The sequence below is a fragment of the Mustelus asterias genome, unplaced genomic scaffold, assembly GCF_964213995.1.
Source record: "Mustelus asterias unplaced genomic scaffold, sMusAst1.hap1.1 HAP1_SCAFFOLD_966, whole genome shotgun sequence".
NCBI classification, from domain to species: Eukaryota; Metazoa; Chordata; class Chondrichthyes; order Carcharhiniformes; family Triakidae; genus Mustelus; species Mustelus asterias.
This window is the reverse complement of record NW_027590912.1, coordinates 73,047-98,047: the sequence shown is the minus strand read 5'-3', so window position 1 is coordinate 98,047 and position 25,001 is coordinate 73,047. Positions and strand designations below refer to the sequence as shown.

Below are 25,001 nucleotides of genomic sequence, written 5' to 3'. Positions count from 1 at the left end.
AAGGCCACACTTGGAATACTGTGTACAGTTCTGGTCAGCCTATTATAGAAAGGATATTATTAAACTAGAAAGAGTGCAGAAAAGATTTACTAGGATGCTACCGGGACTTGATGGTTTGAGTTATAAGGAGAGGCTGGATAGACTGGGACTTTTTTCTCTGGAGCGTAGGAGGCTGAGTGGTGACCTTATAGAGGTCCATAAAATAATGAGGGGCATAGATCAGCTAGATAGTCAATATCTTTTCCCAAAGGTAGGGGAGTCTAAAACTAGAGGGCATAGGTTTAAGGTGAGAGGCGAGAGATACAAAAGTGTCCAGAGGGGCAATTTTTTCACACAGAGGGTGGTGCGTGTCTGGAACAAGCTGCCAGAGGTAGTAGTAGAGGCGGGTACAATTTTGTCTTTTGAAAAGCATTTAGACAGTTACATGGGTAAGATGGGTATAGAGGGATATGGGTCAAATGCGGGCAATTGGGACTAGCTTAGTGGTTTAAAAAAAGGGCGGCATGGACAAGTTGGGTCGAAGGGCCTGTTTCCATGCTGTCAACCTCTGTATGACTGTCTGACAGTGTAGAGGAAGCTTTACTCTGCATCTAACCCCATGCTGTACCTGTCCTGGGAGTGTTTGATGGGCATGATGTGGAGATGTCGGCGTTGGACTGGGGTAAACACAGTAAGAAATCTCACAACACCAGGTTAAAGTCCAACAGGTTTATTTGGTAGCAAAAGCCACTAGCTTTCGGAGCGTTGCTCCTTCGTCAGGTGAGTGGGAGTCATGTTCCCAAACAGGGCATATAAAGAGACAAACTCAATTTACAAAATAATGGTTGGAATGCGAGTCTTTACAGGTCATCAAGTCTTAAAGGGTCAGGCAATGTTAGTGGAGAGAGCGTTAAGAGGGTTAAGAGGGTTAAGAGGTGTGTATTGTCTCACAGCAGAGACAGAGGAATTCATCAGGCGAATGAGGCTGCGGGAGTTCTTCCACAAACTCCAAGAGGCCAACAGCGAACACAATGAGACAGCCAATGAACCGGCAGAGAGATCCACAGTGCAGCAACCGAAGAGGAAAGAGTCGAATTGGACTCCTCCGGAAGGCCGCTGCCCTCGACTTGACATGTATGCCTAAGCCGTCAGGAGGTGCGTCAACACCAGATTCATCAGCCGCACTCACAAGACAGCCCCGAACATCACCCAAGCACAACGTAACACCATCCACGCTCTCAAGACCAACCGTAATATTGTTATCAAACCAGCAGACAAACGAGGGGCCATCATCATACTGAACAGAACGGATTACTGCAAAGAAGTGTACCGACAACTCAACAACGGGGAACACTACAGACAGTTACCCGCAGATCCAACCAAAGAACACACTCATCAACTCAACAGACTGATCAAGACCTTTGATCTGGACCTTCAGAGCACCCTCCGTGCTCTCATTCCACGTACTCCCCGCATTGGAGATCTCTACTGCCTCCCGAAGATACACAAGGCAAACACACCCGGCCGTCCCATCGTATCGGGCAATGGGACCCTGTGCGAGAACCTCTCCGGCTACGTCGAGGGCATCCTGAAACCCATTGTACAAAGAACCCCCAACTTTTGTTGCGACACTACAGACTTCCTACAGAAACTCAGCGCACATGGAGCAGTTGAACCAGGAGCGCTCCTCGTCACAATGGATGTCTCGGCACTCTACACCAGCATCCCCCACGATGATGGCATTGCTGCAACTGCCTCAGTACTCAACGCCGACAACTGCCAATCTCCAGGTGCAATTTTACAACTAAGGACACTAAGAGGCAATTTAGCATGGCCAATCAACCTAACCCGCACATCTTTGGACTGTGGGAGGAAACCGGAGCACCCGGAGGAAACCCACGCAGACATGGGGAGAATGTGCAAACTCCACACAGACCCAAGCCGGGAATCGAATCCAGGCCCCTGGAGCTGTGAAGGAGCAGTGCTAACCACTGTGTTACCGTGCCGCTTATCAGTAGTTGTTATAATAGTTGCTGTTCATAGAATCATCATAGAATCCGTACAGTGCAGAAGGAGGCCATTCGGCCCATCGAGTCTGCACCCAGGCCCTACCCCCACATATTTTACCTGCTAATCCCTCTAACCTACGCATCTCAGGACTCTAAGGGGCAATTTTTAACCTGGCCAATCAACCTAACCCGCACATCTTTGGACTGTGGGAGGAAACCGGAGCACCCGGAGGAAACCCACGCAGACACGAGGAGAATGTGCAATCTCCACACAGACAGTGACCCAAGCCAGGAATCGAACCTGGGACCCTGGAGCTGTGAAGCAGCAGTGCTAACCACTGTGCTACCGTGCCGCCCACTTTAGTTACATAGTAGTTGTTGTGATATTAGTTGTTGTTGTGACAGTTGTTGCTGTTAGGGTAGTTGTTCTTATGTTGTTGTTGTTGTGATAGTTGTTGCTGTTAGGGTAGTTGTTCTTATGTTGTTGTTGTGACAGTTGTTGCTGCAATTGTTGTTGAGAACTCACTGCAATTGAGAACTACAACTCCCGGCATGCCCCACGCCCCGGGGCGTCCTCTCATGTCCGCCGCCGCGCGTCGTGTTGACGTCACCTCCGGTCTCTTCCTTTCCCCCCCGCCCCCTCCCCCTCCCATCCAATCAGCTCCCAGGACAACCGAACGTGCTGTGACGCGCTGCCTGATTGACAGGCAGCGGGCGGGGCGGGGGGAGACGGGACAGCCAATGAGATGAGCGGGGCGAGAGAGCGGGCGGGCGCAGCAAGTTAGTGGCGAGCGGGGAGGGGACGGCTGTTAAAAAAAAAATCCGCCCCCCCGTGCGGGGCCCGCGAACCAACCCCCTCCCCCTCCCCCCCCCAACACACACACACACTGCACCCCAGGTGAGGAGGGAAAAATCGAGAAAATTCGACGGCGGACGGGTAAATAATGGATATTTTTGACTGAATGTCGGGCACGGGCTGTCGAATGGGGCTGGAGCCGGGTCGATTGGATGACATTTATTTTTTTTCCCCCCCTCCTTCCTTCTCTCTTTGGAGGGAGGGAGGGAGGGAATGAGGGACTGAGGGAAATAGGCCTCGCGCATCACCTGAGAGAGAGAGAGAGAGATTGTCCTCCTCCATGGCGGGCAGAGGGAGGGAGAGACTGAGGTGTTGGCCATTTCTTGTCTAGAGTTTGGGAAGGGAGGGGATTAAAACCATAAACATTTCATGTCAATGTGTGTGTGTGTGGGCTCTCCCTCTCTGGAGCCGCTGCTTCACGTTCAATAATTTATCTCCCACTCCCCACACACCAAATATAAAAACCCAACCCCAATAAACCTCCCCCCTGACTCCTCATGGAAGCTACTGGGGTAGGTAGAGTTGCTCCCTCTCCTCATGGAAGGAGAAGCCTGAGCTACTGGGGTAGGTAGAGTTGCTCCCTCTCCTCATGGAAGGAGAAGCCTGAGCTACTGGGGTAGGTAGAGCTGCTCCCTCTTCTCATGGAAGGACAAGCCTGAGCTACTGGGGTAGGTAGAGTTGCTCCCTCTTCTCATGGAAGAAGAAGCCTGAGCTACTGGGGTAGGTAGAGTTGCTCCCTCCTCTCGTGGAAGGACAAGCCTGAGCGACTGGGGTAGGTAGAGTTGCTCCTTCTTCTCATGGAAGGACAAGCCTGAGCTACTGGGGTAGGTAGAGCTGCTCCCTCTTCTCATGGAAGGACAAGCCTGAGCTACTGGGGTAGGTAGAGTTGCTCCCTCTTATGGAAGAAGAAGCCTGAGCTACTGGGGTAGGTAGAGTTGCTCCCTCCTCTCATGGAAGGACAAGCCTGAGCTACTGGGGTAGGTAGAGTTGCTCCCTCTTCTCATGGAAGGACAAGCCTGAGCTACTGGGGTAGGTAGAGCTGCTCCCTCTTCTCATGGAAGGAGAAGCCTGAGCTACTGGGGTAGGTAGAGCTGCTCCCTCTCCTCATGGAAGGACAAGCCTGAGCTACTGGGGTAGGTAGAGTTGCTCCCTTCTACTTTCCATTCTTCCCCCCTTTCCCTTTTAAAATAGAAATGTCATGGTCTTTAGTTAAATATCCTGTCTTTTTTTTAATCCTCTAATTCTCTCTCTCCCCCTGGAATGGGAGGGAGGGAGAGGAAGGCATATTGTCCAACTGACCACAAAATAGACAACCGGCGCAGCATTTACTCTGCAGATTTCATGACCAATTTGTCCAAGTCACCGGTTTCAGATCATTCTGCAAAAGAGCTCCTCCTCTTTACGTTTATAAATCACCGGTGTGTCGTGTTGATGTGTCCACCTGTAAGTCAGTTGTGTTGTGTCAGGAATGGTTTTCGTGCCCACAGTCAGCCTAGCCTACTATTAATCTTTACCTAAAAGTTATAGATATATCAGTTGTGTTGTGTCAGGAATGGTTTTCGTGCCCACCGTCAGCCTAGTCTTAATCCTTACCTAAAAGTTGTAAATATATCAGTTGTGTTATGTCCAGAGTAGTTTTCGTGCCCACCTTCAACCTAGTATTAATCCTTACCTAAAAGTTATAAATATATCAGTTATGTTGTGTCCAGAGTGGTTTTCATGTCCACCGCCAGCCTAGCTTGCTATTAATCTTTACCTAAAAGTTATAAATATCAGTTATATTGCGTCAAGAATAGTTTTTGTCCCCATCACCAGTGTGCGATGAAGAATATAAGTTATATATCCAAAATGAGTTGTTCAATTATGGTTAGACCTACTGACTTATTTTGTTTGGGACGTTTTAGCATGTTTCGATGTCAAGGTTAATGGATGTTGAAAACTTTTGACTGCTAGATTTATATATTTTGTAAAAAAAAAAGCACAACCGGATTAAATTTATTGAGGCAATTTTTTTTGTGTGGTAGCCTCACAGTGCAACCTGTGGGTTACCTGTTGCTATCATCCACTATTACCTGCTGGAGTAATGAATTAGCAACTGATGGGGTGAACACTTGCCCTCCCCCCTAAAAGGCTGTTTGTCAGTTACGTTTGACGCTTCAGTTTTACGGTTGTGCTAAGTACTTTTAAGCATTGTAATGATGCTGGAATATTTATTGACTTTAAATGAAGTGATTTTTGTCTGTGCCAAGGTGAGGGTTATTAATGGATGATGCTTTGTTGGGCACTGGATGCCACCAAGCAGTCCCAGATCGAAATGTAGAGTGAACCCCTCTCTCTCCTGATCGACCAGCGTACCTCAATCTCTCTGAGCATCTCCTGCTTCACTGATCTGTCACTTAACGTTTACCATACCAGCTGTTCTGTGTCCAGTCTTGGTCAACTTTCTAAGTTAAGGGATTTGTGCTGAGTCACTCCTTTCTATGGAAGTGTAGACTCACTTGACGTAAATTCATTGCCCACGAGAAGGAACTTGGGTCTTGGGCAGCACGGTGGTTAGCACTGCTGCCTCACAGCGCCAGGGACCTGGATTCAATTCCCGGCTTGGGTCACTATCAGTGTGGAGTCTGCACATTCTCCCCGTGTCTGCTTGGGTTTCCTCCGGGTGCTCCGGTTTCCTCCCACAGGCCCAAAGGCTTGCTGGTTAGATGCATTGGCCGTGCTAAATTCTTCCTCGGTGTACCCGAACAGGCACCGGAGTGTGGCGACTAGGGGATTTTCACAGTAACTTCGTTGCAGTGTTAATGTACTTGTGACACTAATAAATAAACTTTAAACCTATGTTTTGGAGAGAACTTTATTCTTTAGCAGCAGACGGGGCAATTTGTTTGACGTTTATTATTTGATGAGTTTATTCACTGCGCTGCACACATTCTGCTTCTAAGATGCTGTTTCTGACTTCAGCCAAGTGCCTGTTTTGTTCTTGTGTGAGCCTTCAAAGCAGTTATCCTCCGCTATTCAACTGTGAAAGGTATCTTGATTCGTAGCAGGAGCAGGATCTCTAACTGGTCTCCTTGTCCTAACCTGGGGGCGGCAAAGTAAATTTTAACAGCCCACTCCCACCACTTGGTAAGGACCTCAGCCAATAATTTTAAAAAGGATCCTTCTGGAAAAGTGCGAGTAGTGTTGTAATGCATGGGTGTTAGTAGATATTAATTGGCTCAAAATGGGAAAAGAGAGCGGGGCTTTTTTGGCAGAATAGCATGCAGCTAACTGAGATTCAAGGCAGTAGTGGAATCAAAAGCTTCTTCTGACACTTAAAACCTTGTAGTTTTGTCTGTAGCTTGTCTGTGTGAATCCCTTTCCAACTCCTCGGCCCTCACCCCCAACATTTCTTCCCATATTCCTGAGGTACATTGACAGTACCTCACCCATTCTTTATCACTTCATCTGTTTCACTGGTGGGTGATGAGCCTCATTTTTAACTATAGTCTTGTTTGGGCCTGATTGGAGTGGTGTGGTGCCCTTGCTGGGACGATCAGCAGGGTGGGAGTGGGGGTGGGGGGGGGAGCAGGGTGGGGAGCTAGCTGTGGCACCATTACTGTTGCGATCAGCCAAGAGAAGACCTTGGGGCATTCTGCTTCTGTATGGCTTAATTGCACAACAGGGCAATAATGTAGCAACTGGCCTGACTTGTTGCTTCGTGGAGCATATCAGTCACGCTGTCGGGAAAAGTTACCCAGTGTTATTTTGTCAGATGAGGAGATATTTAAAGGAAGGCTGATGTGTCGCTTGGAAATATATTGTCACATGACAGCAGGATATAGAAATACAGCAGGTACCCTGAAGCTGGATTAGTTTTTAGTGTTGAGTTTTTGTATAGATTAAAAGCTGTGAGGGGTGTGGGGGGCACCGATAGTGTGTACCCTGTGATTCATAGTGCACTGCTCATATCGTGCGGTAGGTAGGCTGTGTGGACCTGAATATCACTGGTTTGGTTTCTGACCTATGGTGATAGCAAAGGAGAGCTGAAAGTCACTGGCTCAAAGAAATATACAATCATGAAAGGAAAAGATTCTTCTTTAGTTTATTTATGGGATGTGAGCATTGCTGGCTGGGCCTAGCATTACTTATCCATCTCTGACTGCCCTCCATTTCAGGGGACATTTTAAGAGTCAACCACATTTCAGAGCCACACAGCAGTCGCATGTAGGCCAGACCAGGTAAGGACGGCAGATTTCTTTGATTTTCTTTTGATTTGATTTATTGTCACATGTATTAACATGCAGTGAAAAGTATTGTTCCTTGTGCGCTATACAGACAAAGCATACCGTTCATAGAGAAGGAAAGGAGAGAGTGCAGAATGTAGTGTTACAGTCATAGCTAGGGTGTAGAGAAAGATCAACTTAATTAAATGCAAGGTAAGTCCATTCAAACGTCTGACGGCAGCAGGGAAGAAGCTGTTCTTGAGTCGGTTGGTACGTGACCTCAGACTTTTGTATCTTTTTCCCGACGGAAGAAGGTGGAAGAGAGAATGTCCGGGGTGCGTGGGGTCCTTGATTATGCCGGCTGCTTTGCCGAGGCAGCGGGAAGTGTAGACGGAGTCAATGGATGGGAGGCTGGTTTGCGTGATGGATTGGGCTACGTTCACGGCCCTTTTGTAATTCCTTGCGGTCTTGGGCAGAGCAGGAGCCCATACCAAGCTGTGATACAACCAGAAAGAATTCCCTAAAGGGACATTAGTGAACCAGATGGGATTTTATGACAATCAACAATGGTTTCATGGTCATCAGTAGACTTTTAATTCCAGATTTTGTTTTTTACTGAATTCAGATTTCACCATCTGCCGTGGTGGGATTTGAAACCGGGTCCTTGGGTTACTAGTCCAGTGACAATGCCACGGCCTCCCCAAGATTGGGGTTTCTGTCCCGATAATGATCCCAATAACCCTTGCTGCAAAGCGGATATGGAAACAGTTGTGGGGCTGGTCCTGAAAGGTTGTACGGTCTTGTGAAAGCAAACTGTCTTGGCTGGATTTTGGCAAGGTTCCAGAGGTTGTTCGTGTTTGCGAATTGTGTTACCGAAGAAACAATCGCTTGCATATATATAACACCGCTCTCAACCTCAACACACTCCAAAAATACTTTATGATGTATTTTTGAAGTGTAGTCACTCTTAACGTAGGAAGTGTGGCAGCCAATTTGTGCACAGAAATATACCACAAAGAACAACATCGTCATAATGTTGGTTGCGAGGTGAAATATTGACCAGAATTCACCTCGTCAAATAGTGCCATGGAATCTTTTACATCAAACTGAGAGCTGGTCTTTCTTCTCACCTGAGCATCTGACCCGAAATGTGGTACCTCAGTTAGTGCGTCACCCTCGTACCCCAAGGGGAGTGTCAGTCTGTATTATGGTCTAGTGTCTGGCGTGGGATTTGAATCCACCAACCTTCAGAATCAGGCCACCCACAGCGCCGCAGCTGAATGGACTAGGCAACTGGTGTGTGAATGGTCTCATTGATGGTGAGAAACTGCTTGCGGTTTGGTTTCCCCGAGTCCCTTGGGCAATAATCCAGGCTTGAGAAGCTGCAAAGAGACTGCAGTGGGGCAAGGCAAGGAAATTTCCTTTTCTAGTTAGGGCTTCAGACATTTACTTGAGGTTGATTTGGATGAAGGTGGTGCTCATCCCATCTACTCTTGTGCTCCTGGTACACCAGTACTGCCATCTTCCCATCGTAGCATCTGATTTGAGCCCAGAGTCCTTACCTGAGCCCATTCCAGCAGTTAATCAGCCACAGAATAGAGAACTCCCCAACGGCCTGTTTAAGATGTGCCCTTTCTAAATGTGCAGCCTTGCCCCTGTGTTCTGCAGTGCCCTGAAGTAATGTTTTGGGAACAGACAGAATGTCGGCACTATCCCCTAGGTTAGCCCACTCAGTGCTTCTCCCTCACACTCCACTTCTTAGACATAAGCCTTGTGCAGTTGAAGGAAATAAGTGACCAGCTTTTCTCAGGGTATTTTATTACCTGTATCTTTAAAACAAAAATGCTGGAAAAGCAACCGGTCAGTCAGCAGCTAGAGTGGACAGATCAATTAATGTTTTAGGTGTGTCGTTTACTTTGTTTTGAAGAGGATTTTGTGCCCTGATACATTAACCTCTCTGTCTTCTCCATTGGTGCTGAGTGACCTTCTGTTTGTTTCAGATTTTCATGTCTGCACTATTTTGGGCTTTTTCCACCTATATTTGCCGGCTTCCAGGAATGTGTAAGAATACCTCGATGAGAACTCCTTCCCCCTCACAGGAGCAAAACAGAGATGAGCCATCCAGTTGCTTTAGCTTGATCCCTTTTGGTTCAAGAAGGAGTGACTTCAAGAGAAAATTGAAGGGTTTCAGTTTCATGAGCACTAGTAGCTTTCCGATAAGTTGTCCAAGTGACCGTTCTTTATCAGTGTCGATGATGCACGTTAGGCTATTTGACTATTGGAATATTCCTCACTCCTCCATTGTCTCTCAAGGATCCAACGTTGTACGTCCCCAGTTTCTCAAACTTGTGCAATCCTTGACGGCAAAATCATGGCACTAATTTCCATATGTACGTTGATGATACCCCCAGCTCTGCCTTTTCTCCACTTCTCTTGACCACCTCCTGTCTCCGAGTTAGCTGACTCTTGGGTAAGCAGAAATTTCCCCCAGACAGATATTGAGAAGACTAAAGCTATTGTCTTCAGTCCCTGTCACAAACTCTGTTCCCTAACTATTGACTCCATTCCTCTCCCTGACAACTGCCTGAGACTGAGCTGGACTGTTTGTAATCTTGGTGTTACAGCTGACCCTGAGATGAGCTTCCTCCCGCACACCTAATCCATCACTAGAACACTTATTTCTAGCTCTGTAACATTGCTTAACTTTGGCCTTATCTTTGCTTATTTGTGGGGCTGGCTCAATTGGCTGTATGGCCTCCTTCTATTTCTTGTCTGCTACTGAAATTCTTATTCATATCTTTGTTATCTCCACCCTTGGCTATTCCAATGCATTTCTGGCTGCTACCCTCTGCCAACTTGAGGTCATTCTAAACTCTGCTGCCTACGTCCTAACTTGCACCAAGTCCCACTAACTATCTCCTCATACTCACTGATTTGCATGGTCAATCCATGCCTCGATTATCAAATTCCTGTCTGGCCTTTTCTCCCTCTGTATTCGCATTCAGCCCTGCAACTAGCCTAGATCTCTGTGCTCCATCAATATGGCAACCCGATTATTTTTGCAGCACCATTGGCAACCTTGCCTTTAGATGCCGAGACCCTAAACTCTTCAATTCCTTCCCTATATTTCTCTGCCTCTTCCGAGATAAAACTTTGATCGCACTCTTAGTCTTCTGCCTTTCTATCCCTTTATGTGGCTCAGTGTCACTTATAATGCCTCTCTGCAGCATCTTGTGAAATTTTATAATGTCATAGACGCTATGTAAAGCGAGTAGTTGTTATAAGTATCCAGTGATGATTTATATATTCTGTAAGTCCCGATTTGGTCTATTTTATGGTTAATGGAATGGGGGATTTGTCTTTCAGTAAAAAGAATTTAACGATCAATACTCCCCTCCTGAAGATGGTGTCCAGCTTACACTTGCCCTCACCCAAGTGCCAATTCGAAGAACGAATCTTATCATCGCCTAATGTCCACCTGAGCATTTTCCAACAGGAGTTACTAGATCAGAAGTAGGAACAGTTGGGAATTTTCTCTCTCTAGCTTATGATCACTGTGGTCATTTATAATTCTTCCTAGTTTTCCCACACTGACCAGAGTTTAATGATCTCTTGTCATTTAGCATCATACTCCATTATCTCATTACCCATTGAGTTCTCAAGATAGCAGCCTATAGAGATCTTTTAGGAATATTGTACATTAAATACTTGTTGTGAAATGACTTGTCATTGAGGCTGAGACCAAGGTTGCTGGTATTTTCTGTTTTATATTAACTTTAGAAATGTTTGTGCATTTCTTGCCATGAGTCCAACTTCTCAACACCTATCGCAGTTCGTTAGCTGAGAGGGAAGATAAACAGCATCGTTCCAGGTCCCTGTCAATGTCAATTTTGCCTTTTTAGTAGAGTTGAGCTTCACATTGTAGCTCTGTAAATCATTAGAAGCTCCCTAGGTAGAATTCATAGAATCCCTACAGTGCAGAAGGTGGCCATTTGGCCCATCGAGCCTACACCAACCACAATCCCACCCAGATCCTATCCCCGTAACCCCATTTACCCTGCTAGTCCCCCTGACACTAAGGGGCAATTTAGCATGGCCAGTCAACCTAACCTGCACATTTTTGGACTGTGGGAGGAAACCGGAGCACCCGGAGGAAACGCACGGGGGTGGGGGGGGCGGCGGGGGGAGAACGTGCAAACTCCACCCAGACAGTGACCCAAGGCCGGAATTGAACACGGGTCCCTGGCGCTGTGAGGCGGCAGTGCTAACCACTGTGCTGCCATGCCGCCCTTTGGTGCCTTGTCAGTCTGAAGCAAGGACAATGGATTTGGTAGCTGTGTGTGTGTGTGTCTGTGGAAACACTTGTTGAAGTCTCTGTGTGATTTCCTTGCCGAATTCCAATTTCAGTTTAAAAAGGAGACCATACAGCCAATTTTGCAAAGCATCCTGACATCCACGGTTCATGAATGTTGCATGCCTCCGAGTTTCTTTATTTAAACTCTACTTGTAAATTGACCAAGGGGAAACATACTCAAGTGATTTTGGACAATCCCTTTCTATGTACAATTGAAATCTAGAGGTTGCATTGAAGCTTTTCCATAGTGTCTCATTCTAATTTCATCTCTCCTTCGGCATGCTCTTGTTGCACTGGTGCGAGATATTCTCTAATACCTTCTCTAAGTTGCTCTGCTTCATGTATTACCCTGCACATTAAGTTCCAGTAGGTTGTTTGATGGCTGAGCCTAATCCTATCTTGCCAGAAGGGTCATGGTCAAGAGTGGAAAACTTGACTTCCCGTCTTTATCGTGCCTCCTGCTCCCTCGGACGACGGAACCAATCATAGCACAGTGCTCAGATTGTGACCTGTAGCTTGGCCTAGACCAAGGATCCAACTTTGAATCTTTTGCTCAGTGTAGCTCCCAGCTGAGCTATTGTGGATTATTTAGTTTTAAAATACACGTGGAAGCCCTAATTGCAGCGAGATATGGGCGCTTTCTCCGCACGGGTCGGGCCTTTGATCGGTGAAAGTTGTGTTTCCTTTCAAGGCAGCGCTGTGGTCAAGTGATTTGCTATGTGATTTTATACAGATTTCTCTCTCTGTATCCAGTGTGCGCCAGCACTGAGTACTCTTTGAATGCTAATGAATGCCAGATGTAGGTGGCTGAAGGAATGATGTCATATGCTGATGGAAGTTAACTTTTGGCTTATTAACTGCTCCAGATGGGGCTGGGGAGGGGGTGGGTGAAAAAATATTGTTTCATGGAAGAATTCTGTCTGTTAATTGGCAGTTGTGTGGATGCATTCAGGGACAATTCGCTGAGTTCATTGCTTAAAGGGAGCTCAGACTCTTGGGCAAGAAGTCTGTCTTCAGTGTATGCTTCTAAAGCTTGTTAGCTCAGTTATTCAGAGTTATTGATATGCCAGACGCAGTATCTACACAGCTGATTAACCTGTTTCTAGGGAGGAATTTTTGTAGGTGCATTTTGCTATATCTGGTAACCTTTGAATGAATGCAAGATTTTTTCAGGGACTGTTTTACAGGTTTTCCAAATCCTGTGGTACTTCCTTCACCAACACGAACCCAACCACCATCTCCCCTCAACAGACATTCTTCCTATTCTCGTTGTGTCCTTTCCTTCGTTTCTCTGATGTCCTGGGTGCAGTGAGAATTTTGTTATAAAAGGGAATCGTTGGTATAAATTTAAACCATATTAGAATCATAGAATCCTTATAATGCAGAAGGAAGCCATTCGGCCCATCAAGTCTGCACCGGCTGACGAATGGCAGATGGAGTTTAAGACCATAAGACCATAAGACATAGGAGCGGAAGTAAGGCCATTCGGCCCATCGAGTCCACTCCACCATTCAATCATGGTTGATTTCAACTCCATTTACCCGCTCTCTCCCCATAGCCCTTAATTCCTCGAGAAATCAAGAATTTATCAATTTCTGTCTTGAAGACTCTCAACGTCTCGGCCTCCACAGCCCTCTGTGGCAATGAATTCCACAGACCCACCACTCTCTGGCTGAAGAAATTTCTCCTCATCTCTGTTCTAAAGTGACTCCCTTTTATTCTAAGGCTGTGCCCCCGCGTCCTAGTCTCCCCTGTTAATGGAAACAACTTCCCTACGTCCATCCTATCTAAGCCGTTCATTATCTTGTAAGTTTCTATCAGATCTCCCCTCAACCTCCTAAACTCCAATGAATATAATCCCACGATCCTCAGACGTTCATCGTATGTCAGGCCTACCATTCCTGGGATCATCCGTGTGAATCTCCGCTGGACCCGCTCCAGTGCCAGTATGTCCTTCCTGAGGTGTGGGGCCCAAAATTGCTCACAGTACTAATTTAGATAAATGCGAGGTGATGCATTTTGGTAGATTGAACCAGGGTCGGACTTACTCAGTTAATGGTAGGGCGTTGGGGAGAGTTACAGAACAAAGAGATCTCGGGGTACATGTTCATAGCTCCTTGAAAGTGGAGTCACAGGTGGACAGAGTGGTGAAGAAGGCATTCAGCATGCTTGGTTTCATTGGTCAGAACATTGAATACAGGATGTCTTGTTGAAGTTGTACAAGACATTGGTAAGGCCACATTTGGAATACTGTGTACAGTTCTGGTCACCCTATTATAGAAAGGATATTAATAAACTAGAAAGAGTGCAGAAGAGATTTACTAGGATGCTACCGGGACTTGATGGTTTGAGTTAAAAGGAGAGGTTGGGTAGACTGGGACTTTTTTCTCTGGAGCGTAGGAGGCTGAGGGGTGATCTTATAGAGGTCTATAAAATAATGAGGGGCACAGATCAGCTAGTTAATCAACATCTTTTCCCAAAGGTAGGGGAGTCTAAAACTAGAGGGCATAGGTTTAAGGGGAGAGATACAGAAGTGTCCAGAGGAGCAATTGTTTCATGCAGAGGGTGGTGAGTGTCTGAAACAAGCTGCCAGAGGTAGTAGTAGAGGTGGGTACAATTTTGTCTTTTAAAAAGCATTTGGACAGCTACATGGGTACGATGGATATAGAGAGATATGCGCCAAATGTGGGCAATTAGGACTAGCTTAGGGATTTTTTTTAAAAAGCAGCATGGACAAGTTGGGCCGAAGGGCCTGCCTGTTTCCATGCTGTAAACCTCTGACTCTTACCCAGGCTTATCCCCACGTATTTACCCCTAATCTATACATCTTTAGACACTAAGGGATAATTTAGCTTGGCCAATCCACCTAACCTACACATCTTTGACTGTGGAGTGAAACCCACACAGACACAGAGAAAATGTGCAAATTCTCAGACAGTCACCCAAGGCCGGAATTGAACCCAGGTATCTGGTGCTGAGGCAGCAGTGCTAACCACTGTGCCACCTGATTACTCCAGATTTCTCCCATTTGAATCTTATTGATTTTTTTAAAAATGTTGTACGTTATTATAATAACATTTACACAAATTGGACAATGCACTTTTTGTTAGTGAAATTTTTTTACAAATGCGTGAAAAGTCACATTGACATTTCTATAAGTATCTGTGGTATAGTGAAATGGGACTGCACCTGTGGACATCCAGGTAGTGAACTATGAATTTGTGCCCGCAATTCTCCACACACATGCTTTTTTGATGCATCTTATTGCTGCAGGACTGGTACCAAGTGCAGTGCTGGGATTTATAAAAACAAAATACAGCGGGTTCTGGAAATCTGAAATAAACAAAGTGCTGGAAATACTCAGCACGTCAGTGAGTGGGCAACAAGGTGGCAGATGTAATGTAGAGAAGTGTGAGGTTATTCGCTTTGATCCTTTGAATAGAAAAGCAGAATATCTTTTGAAAGGTGTAAAACTTGTAAATGTTGATGTTCAAAGAGACTTGGAGAGAAAAGAGCTGATGTTTCGAGTCCAGGTGACCCTTTCATAGAATCCCTACAGTGCAGAAGGAGGCCATTTGGCCCATCGAGCCTGCACCAACAACAATCCCATCCAGGCCCTATCGCCATAACCCCACATATTTACCCTGCTAATCCCCCTGACACTGGGTGAAATTTAGCATGGCCAATCCACCTAACCTACACATCTTTGGAGTGTGGGAGGAAACCGGAGCACCCGGAGGAAACCCACGCAGATACGGGGAGAACGTGCAGACTCCACACAGACAGTGACCCAAACCGGGAATTGAACCCAGGTCCCTGGCGCTGTGAGGCAGCAGTACTAACCACTGTGCCATCGTGCCACTTTTGACAAAGGGTCATCTGGACTTGAAACGTCAGCTCTTTTCTCTCCTTACAGATGCTGCCAGACCTGCTGAGATTTTCCAGCGTTTTCTCTTTTGGTTTCAAAGAGACCTGGGTGTGCTCGCATGAGGGATGCAGAAAGTTGGCATGTAGATGCAACAAGCAATTCGGAAGGTTAATGACATGTTGGCCTTTATTACAAGAATAAAGGAATCTTGCTGCAGTTGGACAGGGTTTTGGTGGGACCACATCTGGAATAGTTTGCGCAATTTTGGCCTCCACATTGAGAGAAGAATATACTTGGATGAAAGGGTTGTCCTACGATGAAATGCTAACTAAATTGGACTTGTATTCTCTGGTTTTTAGTAGAATGAGGGGTGATTTCACTGAAACCCACAAAATTCTGATGGGGTTTGACAGGTAGATGCCAAGAGATTGTTTCCACTGGTCAGGGAGTATAACACACATGGTCTCGGGATAAGGGACTGATCATTTAAGACTGAAATGAGGAGAAATTATTTAACTCAAAAGGGATGTGAATTTTTGGAATTCTGTGCCCCCCAGAGGGTTGTGGATCGTTGAAGACATTTAAGGCTGGGATAGACAGACTTTTGGTGTCTCAGGGAATGAAGGGATATGGGGAGCAGGCAGGGAAATGAAGTTGAAGCCCAAGGTTAGCCATGATCGTATTGAATGGCGGAGCAGGCTCGATGGGCCGAATGGCCTACCCCTGCTCCTACTTCTCGTGTTCTTGTGTCAGGCTGCATCTGTGGAAAGAGAAATAGTTCACATTTCAGAGCGATGACCTTTCACCACGACTGAGAAAAGTTAGAAATGTAGCAAGTCTTAAACGGGTGAAGGGGGAAAGGTGGGCAGGAAAAGGACAAAAGGGAAAGATTGTGATGGGTTAGTAAACTGGAAAAATTAAATGAGAGAAAGGGTTGGTGGTGCCAAGGCTAAAGCGAGTGGTAGTGGCCCAAGTAAAGAAACAGAAGTTGTGTCGAGAGGTGTGAATGAACTGATGAACATCTGTCTTCCACTTACAAAATTGGACAATGCACATTTTTGTTAGTGAAAGATCTTCACTAATGCGTGAAAAGGCAAAACCTGCAGAGGGGAAAAAAGGTTTCAGTGAAATTGTCAAATTCAGTATTTATTATTGTCACATGTATTAGTATACAGTGAAAAGTATTGTTTCTTGCGCGCTATACAGACAAAGCATACCGTTCATAGAGAAGGAAAGGAGAGAGTACAGAATGTAGTATTACAGTCATAGCTAGGGTGTAGAGAAAGATCAACTTAATACAAGGTAGGTCCATTCAAAAGTCTGATGGCAGCAGGGAAGAAGCTGTTCTTGAGTTGGTTGGTACGCGACCTCAGACTTTTGTATCTTTTTCCTGAAGGAAGAAGGTGGAAGAGAGAATGTCCGGGGTGTGTGGGGTCCTTGATTATGCTGGCTGCTTTGCCGAGGCAGCGGGAAGTGTAGACAGAGTCAATGGATGGGAGGCTGGTTTGCGTGATGGATTGGGCTACATTCTCAACCTTTTGTAGTTTCTTGCGGTCTTGGGCAGAGCAGGAGCCATACCAAGCTGTGATACAACCAGAAAGAATGCTTTCTGTGGTGCATCTGTAAAAGGTGGTGAGAGTCATAGTCCAGAAGTCTCTTAAATTGTTTAATTGAAAGACAAGGTGTTGTTCCTGATTTGCATTGAACATCATTGGGATGCGATAAGGTGGCATGGTGGCACATGGTTAGCTGCCTCAGTGCCAGGGACCCTGGTTTGATTCCTGGCGGAGTCTGCGTGGGTTTCACCCGGGTGCTCGGTTTCCTCCCACAGTCTGAAAGATGTGCTAGTTGAGTGCATTGTCCGTGCTAAATTCTCCCTCCGTGTACCCGAACAGGCGCCAGAGTGTGGCGACTAGGGGATTTTCACAGTAACTTCATCGCAGTGTTAATGTAAGCCTACTTCTGACACCAATAAATAAACTTAATCTTAAAAACTTAAATTTTAGGAGGCTGAGAATAGAGGTTCAGCTTGAGAGAAAGGTAGCGAATTAAACTGACCAAGGACTGGAAATTCGGAGTCAAGCATGGGGGCTGACAGAAGTTCTACAAATCTGTCATTTTACCGTCACATGGTCAGTCTCTGACTTCTTCTCGACTTTGTTTATCTCTCCACAGATGCTCCCTGATCTGCTGAGGATGTCCTGCGTTTACTGTCTAATAAACTGGGGACATGTGGGGAATGGGTGGGGCAGGGGAAAGCATGAGAGACAGTCAACAGCAATGTTGGAGGGACAGATCCAAGTGTTCTCGCTTCATTGGTTTCCAATTTTAGTTGCAACACTTGGGGAAAGAGAGTAATCCTCAATTTGCTGCTCTGTGGCTCACTCAGGCCAGTTTCGGCAGAGACCTGAGAACGCGAGGCCCAGCCACAGTCTGTGGCCAAGGAGAAGGGATTAAAAAGAGAATTGTAGAACATTGGCACGCAAGTCTGCTCAGGAATGTGTATTTGTATTTCCATATTTTAATACTCTTTTTTTGTTGTTTTAAACAGTGACGACATGAAACCCTAACCGCAAGAAGGAAGGAAAAATAAGCAAGGGCTGAACTTTCAATGATCGATTGTCAGAAGTTGCTTGAAGTTGTTTCTCCACTCAGCTGTCGGTGTTGACCGTGATTTCTCCTGGACTGTTGTATCTGGAAGCAGTGGGGGGGAGGGGGGGGTGTTAGTGGAGGAGGGAAAGGAAATAATTGTATCGCCCAAAAATGTTTGGACAGAAAAGACACCGGCTCTTACAAAGTCGATAATCTTACTACGCAAGCTGGAAACATGTGACGCTCTTCTGTCGTGTTGGAGTCCTCGAGGGAAAGAGAGAGACGGATAATCGTGCAGGCTTGCGATCATGATGTTTCGGGATCAAGTTGGCGTGTTAGCTGGGTGGTTCAAAGGATGGAATGAGTGTGAGCAGACAGTAGCCCTGTTATCTCTGTTGAAGAGGGTCAGTCGGACCCAAGCTCGCTTCCTTCAGATCTGCTTAGAGCATTCGCTGGCCGACTGCACTGACATCCACATACTAGAGGGAGAAGCCAACGATGCTGGTGAGTCTGTTCGCCCAGCCTGGGCCTCAATCCAACAAAGTTTATAACAATTAAAAATGTTGTTCTTTGTTTTAACGAGAGCTGGGTGCTTTGCGCCCTTGCATTTTGCAGCAGGGATTATTGGATGACAATCGTGATGTGGAGATGCCGGCGTTGGGACTGGGATAGGGCTCAGTAAGAAGTCTCTCAATGCCCAGGTTAAAGTCCAACAGGTTTGTTTGGTATCACGAGCTTTCGAAGCACTGCTCACCTGATGAAGGAGCTGCGCTCCGAAAGCTCGTGATACCAACTAAACCTGTTGGACTTTAACCTGGGTGACAATCGGCTGTGGAAGCTCCTCTGTCCTGAGGTCGTGGGGACTGATCGCCACGTTCCGACTGGTGGTTGAGTGGAGAGCTATCTAACCTAACTCATTCTGTTAATCAAACCTGGGACATTCTTGGCCTGATGACTGGCTTAATGCATTTACCAGCTGAGCTTTTGGAGCTAAAATTGTGTGTTCACACCCCTTGACTTTTCAGTATTTGTAGTGGAAAATGATCTCGAGGTGCAGCGGGTTTGTCTCCTTCCCTCTGATCCAGAAGTTCCAGGTTCCAAGACCCTTGGTCTTGATGGCCAATGAAGGTGTGTTCATAATGTGGTCACTCGGGTTGGGCGTCAGCTTGTAAATCCATCCAAAGCGGGAGAGATCCCTGGTCAACCCATAGGATGGCAAGAAAACTGAACCTATGCCATCACTCAATTGGCTGGGCAGCTGGTGTGGATCAGGTTGGTGCCTGGGTTGGATTTATGACCTGTCTGCTTGCCCTCCCTGTGATGCAGGTGGAACAATGTGGATCAGACCTGCCTTCGGGCAGAGAACTGAAGAAGTCAAATATGCTGTTTAGCAAAATGGAGATTTCAGCCAACAGATTCTGCATTGAGTAGTGGATTCATTGTGTGTTGTTAATGTTGGAAGTCTAATACACAGCAGTAATAACTTTATAGAGCACATTAAGTAGTGTTGACACACATTTGTGACTGAGCAGCAGTAGTGAATAATGTCTATCATCTTGTCAGACTGCGGCTGCAATGAGAGATGGATAGACCAGACCAGGCAATCTCCTCTGGATCTTCCACTTCATCCTTATTTTGATAACTCAAAACAATGGAGGTCCAGAACTGCCTGATTAAATGTTCTCTGGAAGCAAAGAAAGGAAAACAGAATTTGCCCTTAAAAAGCAATGTGATGCCCCACCCTCCCTCCCCCCAACAAACACATCCTCCCCTTCTAACAGTTTGCAGTGATTATCCCTCATCTTTCTCTCTAACTCATATTTCCAGCTATCTTAAAATTAAGAAGCTCCTTACCTATCTAAGTCTCTTCCTCCTTTAAATCTCGGAAGTTTAGAAGTGCAATTTGGCAACCTCTCATATTTCAATGTGCGTTTTCAATGCCAAGGCATACAAAGCTATGGGCCCAGTACAGATTGGCCACAATGTCACTGGTAGACCAGGTTAAGGGGCTGAAAACAGCGACCATTTTAACAATCGGGTCAAAACCGGCTACGCTATAGAACCATAGAATCCCTACAGTGCAGAAGATGGCCACTTGGTCCATCGAGTCTGCAGTGACTCGCCATCTTACCCAGGCCCACCCCTCTGTCCTATCTCCATAGAACCTACTGTGCAGAAGGAGGCCATTTGGCCCATCGAGCCTGCACTGACAACAGTCCCATCCCCTCAACCCCACATATTTACACTGACAGTAAGGGGCAATTTATCATGGCCAATCAACCTAACCCGTATATTTTTGGACTATGGGAGGAAACCGGAGCACCCGGAGGAAACCCACGGGGACAACATGCAAACTCCACAAGTGACCTGAAGCCGGAATCAAGCCTGGGTCCCTGGCGCTGAGAGGCAGCAGTGTTAACCACTGTGCCAACATGCCACCCTCTATAGTACTATATGATACATTCACAAATAAAATCAGCAAAGCATAATAGAAACCCCATGTGAATATGTAAATGAAGGGTGCATTGCATTTTTAAACATTTGTATACGTTTATATTATAAATATACATCGAGATATCTTTTTTTATAAAGTGGTGCATCTTAACACCGCTGACAATTTCAGGAAAGCGCCCATCTCCCTGCGATAACTAGTTTCAGCTTGTGCAATGCAACTTCCAAAAGGTACCCAATAACATCCGATGGTTTACTAGAGCCCTCAGTGAAATATCAATTATTAATAGTGATAACTATGTAAAATGGCCAGCAGGTCTGACTGAAACATGGCTGATTTGGACTGGCAACATTTGCTTTTGGGGAGAAAAAAAAACAATTTTTAAACTAAAGATGCGAAATGCCCTTGTGCAATGTTATTGTAAGAATAGATTATTCTATAAAATAGCTGAAAGACCAGATTGAAGCATAGACAGAATATTCTGCTATTCTGACCACTCCCAGCTATGGTTTGCAAGACCCAGTCTCACTCTAATTTTAAGGGTAAATTCTGTTTTCCGTCCAGAGAATATTTAATCAGGCAGTACTGGACTTCCATTGTTTTCAGTCACCGAAATAATGATGGGTTAGATGATCCAGTGAAGCGATTGTCTGGTCTAGTCTATCCACCTCTCTCAGCAGCCGCTATTTGACAAGGGGGTGGCACAGTGGTTAGCACTGCTGTTCTCACAGCGCCAGGGACCCGGGTTCAATTCCCGGTTTGGGTCACTGTCTGTGCGGAGTCTACATGTTCTCCCGATGTTTGCATGGGTTTCCTCCGGGTGCTCTGGTTGCCTCCCACAGTCTGAAAGACGTGCTGGTTCGGGTGCATGGGCAGTGCTAAATTCTCCCTCAGTGTACCCAAACAGGCGCCGGAGTGTGGCGACTAGGGGATTTTCACAGTAACTTCATTGCAGTGTTAATGTAAGCCTACTTGTGACACTAATAAATAAACTGTAAAGGTGATAGATGCGCAATATTCACGACTGGTGCTTAGTGAAAAATATGTGATGTATGTGCAGCAGCTTATTGGAATCCTGAAAGGGCAGTTTGGAGGATAATTAGGCATAGTACAATTGATAAATAAGAAAGCAGTCTGGGTAGAGTTTGATTATCTGATACAGGAGATTATCTGCCTTGAGGGCATTTTGTGTGAACTAGTACCAGAGTATGAGGAAGGAGTGTTTTAATCCACATTTTTCTCTAACCTACCTGATGTTCTGGATTGGAACAATATCCCAGAAATCAGGCTATCTCACGTTCCATCCTACCAGCCTCCCTATTCAACAGATCATCTTCCGTTATTTCCGACAACTCCAACGTGACCCCACCACCAAACACTCGTTCCCCTTCCGACATTCTGAAGGGACTATTCCCTGGTTCCTCCTCTGTCACTCCCAACATCCCGCCCCCACCTTTTTGCTTTTGAGAATACCTCTATTCAGTTCTCAAACTTCACCTTGAGTTTCTGGGTGGCTTGTCATTTTAATTCTCCACCTTACTCTCCAGCTGGCGGCTTTCTTTGGCTTCTTGCAGTGTTCCAATGAAACTCGATACAAGTTCGAGCAACAGTACCTGACCTTTCAATTGGACGTGCTACAGACTTCTGGACTCGACATTGAATTCAACAATTTCGAACAGTAATCTCGACCTTGTATAGTTTTCTTTTGCTTTGTAGGTTTTGGAGTTACTCTTGTTTCTCCTCTCTTGGTTTTGTTTACAGACGGCAGCTATTCACCATTCTGCCATTCGCAACTCTTCTAGACACTTTCTTTTCTTGTTCCATTACCATTCCCTTTGGGCTTGCACCACCAACTCTTTCATCATTTAACCTCTTCTGTCTTTCACCCTGTCACAACTCCTCCCTTCTGGTTTTCTTCCCAAGCTTCCCACCTTTCGCCTTCAAAGCTATTACGTTTCTAACTTTTCTAACTAAGATAGATACAGAAGACTGAGAGTAATGGTGGAAGGATGTTTTTCTGATCAGTGGCGCCACTGGGATTGGTACTGGGACCCCTGTTGTTTGTTATATATTTAAAAAAATAAATGATTTGGAGGAGAATGCAAGTGGTCTGATCAGTAAGTTTGAGGACGACACAAAGATGGGGGGTGTTGTGGATAGTGAGGAGGATTGTCAGAAGATACAGGGCGGAGAAATGACAGATGGAATTTAATCTGGACAAATGCGAGGTGATACATTTTGGAAGGTCTAATGCAGGAGGGAAGTATACAGTAAATCGCAGAACCCTTAGAAGCATTAAAATACGGAGGGATTTAGGCATACAGGTTCACAGTTCCCTAAAAATGGCAACACGAGTGGATAAGGTGCTCAAGAAGGCGTACGGCATGCTTGCCCTCATCGGCCAGGGTATAGAGTATAAAAATCGGCAAGTCATGTTGTAGCTGTATAGAACTTTAGTGAGGCCACGTTTGGAATATTGCATACAGCTCTGGTCGCCACGCTACCAGAAGGATGTGGAGGCTTTGGAGAGGGTACAGGAAAGGTTTACCAGGGCATTGTCTGGTTTGGACGGTATTAGCTATGAGGAGAGATTGGACTAACTTGGTTTGTTTTCACTTGAACATTGGAGGCTGAGGGGCGACCTGATGGTTTACAAAATTGAGATAGAATGGATCGTCGAGTCTTTTTCCCAGGGTAGAAATGTCAATTATTCAGGGACATAGGTTTAAGGTAAGGGGGGGGGGGGGGGAATTTAAAGGAGATGAGAGGCAGGTTTTTTTACACTGAGGGAGGTGAGTGTCTGAAATGCGCTGCCAGAGGAGGTGGCAGAAGCAGATACAATAGCAATGTTTAAGAGGCATCTTGGCAGATAGATACATGAATAGGCAGGGGATAGAGGGATATGGATCATGTAGCGTCAAGAGTTTAGTTTAGAAAGGCATCATGTGTCGGCGCAGGCTTGGTGGGCCAAAGGGCCTGTTCCTGTGCTATACTGTTCTTTGTTCTCTTTTTCCAATTCTGATAAAAGGTCATTGTCATGAAACGTTAAATCCGTTTCTCTCTCCATGGATACTGCCTGACCCTGAATAGATCCAGCATTTCCTGCTCTCATAAATTACCAGCGTTTGCAATGTTTTGCTTCTGTGTCCCAGAAATCTGAATGTTCAGTTATTATTATTATTTTCTTTGTTGCTTGGCTCTGTGTATGGGAAGAAACTTGAAGTTTACGCTCAGTACTGAACACTTAGTGACACTAATTTGAGCCTGCAGTCTCCGATGTGTCACAGCTATACGTATTCAACAACCTCGAATACTTAACATGCAATGTTGGCTTTGGTTATAAATAATTTTAATGACCTTTCTGACATTGATGTGAAGAGTGCACTGGAAGTTTAAATTAAAAATGAAACGTTGCTTTGCTGTACTAAGAAAGAGGTTGCTGTCAGCTTCCTGGACAGTAACTGAAACTTAGATTATTCCTGTTGGTCTAGTATATGCAAATGATTTTCAGATCTGCTTTTCAGCTTTCACCTGCTTGAACACTCAGCAATAATTTCTTTACTGTCATGGATTTTTTTTGTACTAAATGTCCCAAAGATATCTCTTCCCAGCACTGTATTCAACCAGTCTGACCTCTGCATTCCCTCTGAACACACAAATGTGTTTTGCTCCGTGTAGATTCATGAGAGGGGTGCCATGGGAAGGATAGGCTGGCAAGAATGGGATGGTGTGGGTGAGATGACGGAATTCGTTGTCAATGTCAATTTAACTGCAAATGTTTTGCCAGTCTGTTACTCAAAATGATCATTTTGGGGTTAGTTTCTCCTCCCCTGCCATCCCCCCCAAAAAAGCGGCACAATTTAAACATTACACCATTCTAGAATTCAGCAGATCACTTCCCAGTCCTTAAAGAAATATCACAGTATATAGAACAGGGGAATTATATGGAGTAGGGGTTATAAGTATTTTCATTCAGTATTCCAATTGCCAGAAGGAATTCGTAACTGAGAGCTGCTTTGAGATTTCGTCAGTCATAGAATCATAGAATCCCTTTGGTGCAGAAGGAGACCATTTTGCCCATCGAGTCTGCACCGAATCTCCAACAGAGCTCCCCACCCTCTAATCCCCCTACCCATACATCTTGGGACACTAAGAAGCAATATAGCATGGCTAATCCACCCAACTTGCACATCTTTGGAGGGTGGGAGGAAACTGGAGCACCCGGAGGAAACCCACACAAATACAGGGAGAACGTGGCACAGTGGTTAGCAGTGCTGCCTCACGGAGCCAGGGACCTGGATCGATTCCCGGCTTGGGTCACTGTGTGGAGTTTGCATGGTCTCCCCGTGGGTTTCCTCTGGGTGCTCCGGTTCCCTCCCACAATCCGAAGATGTGTGGGGTAGGTTGATTGGCCATGCTAAATTGCCCCTTAGTGTCCGGGGGGTACGAGCTAGGGTAAATGCATGAGGTTATGGGGATAGGGCCTGGGTGGGATTGTGGTCAGTGCAGTTCCGATGGGCAGAATGGCCTCCTTCGGCACTGTAGGGATTCTAAGAACATGCATACTCCACAGAGTCACTCAAGGCCGGGATTGTACTTGGGTCCCTGATGTTGTGATGCGGCAGTGCTAACCACTGTGCCACCTTGCCATTTACTGGGCACCGTAGTAACCTGTTGACTTTCAGT

The 25,001-nt window shown here is 45.9% G+C and overlaps 1 protein-coding gene across 1 annotated transcript in view; it reads left to right on the top strand.

The window, feature by feature from the left end:
- Positions 1-2,740: 2,740 nt before the first annotated feature.
- Positions 2,741-25,001, top strand: part of samd4b (sterile alpha motif domain containing 4B) — a gene marked incomplete at its 3' end in the record, with an annotated part of 94,552 nt that continues 72,291 nt past the window's right edge. Inside the window, exons 1-2 of the mRNA XM_078205756.1 lie at positions 2,741-2,925; positions 17,823-18,367. Coding sequence (XP_078061882.1) covers positions 18,172-18,367 — 196 coding nt within the window. The remainder of the gene's footprint in view (positions 2,926-17,822; positions 18,368-25,001) is intronic.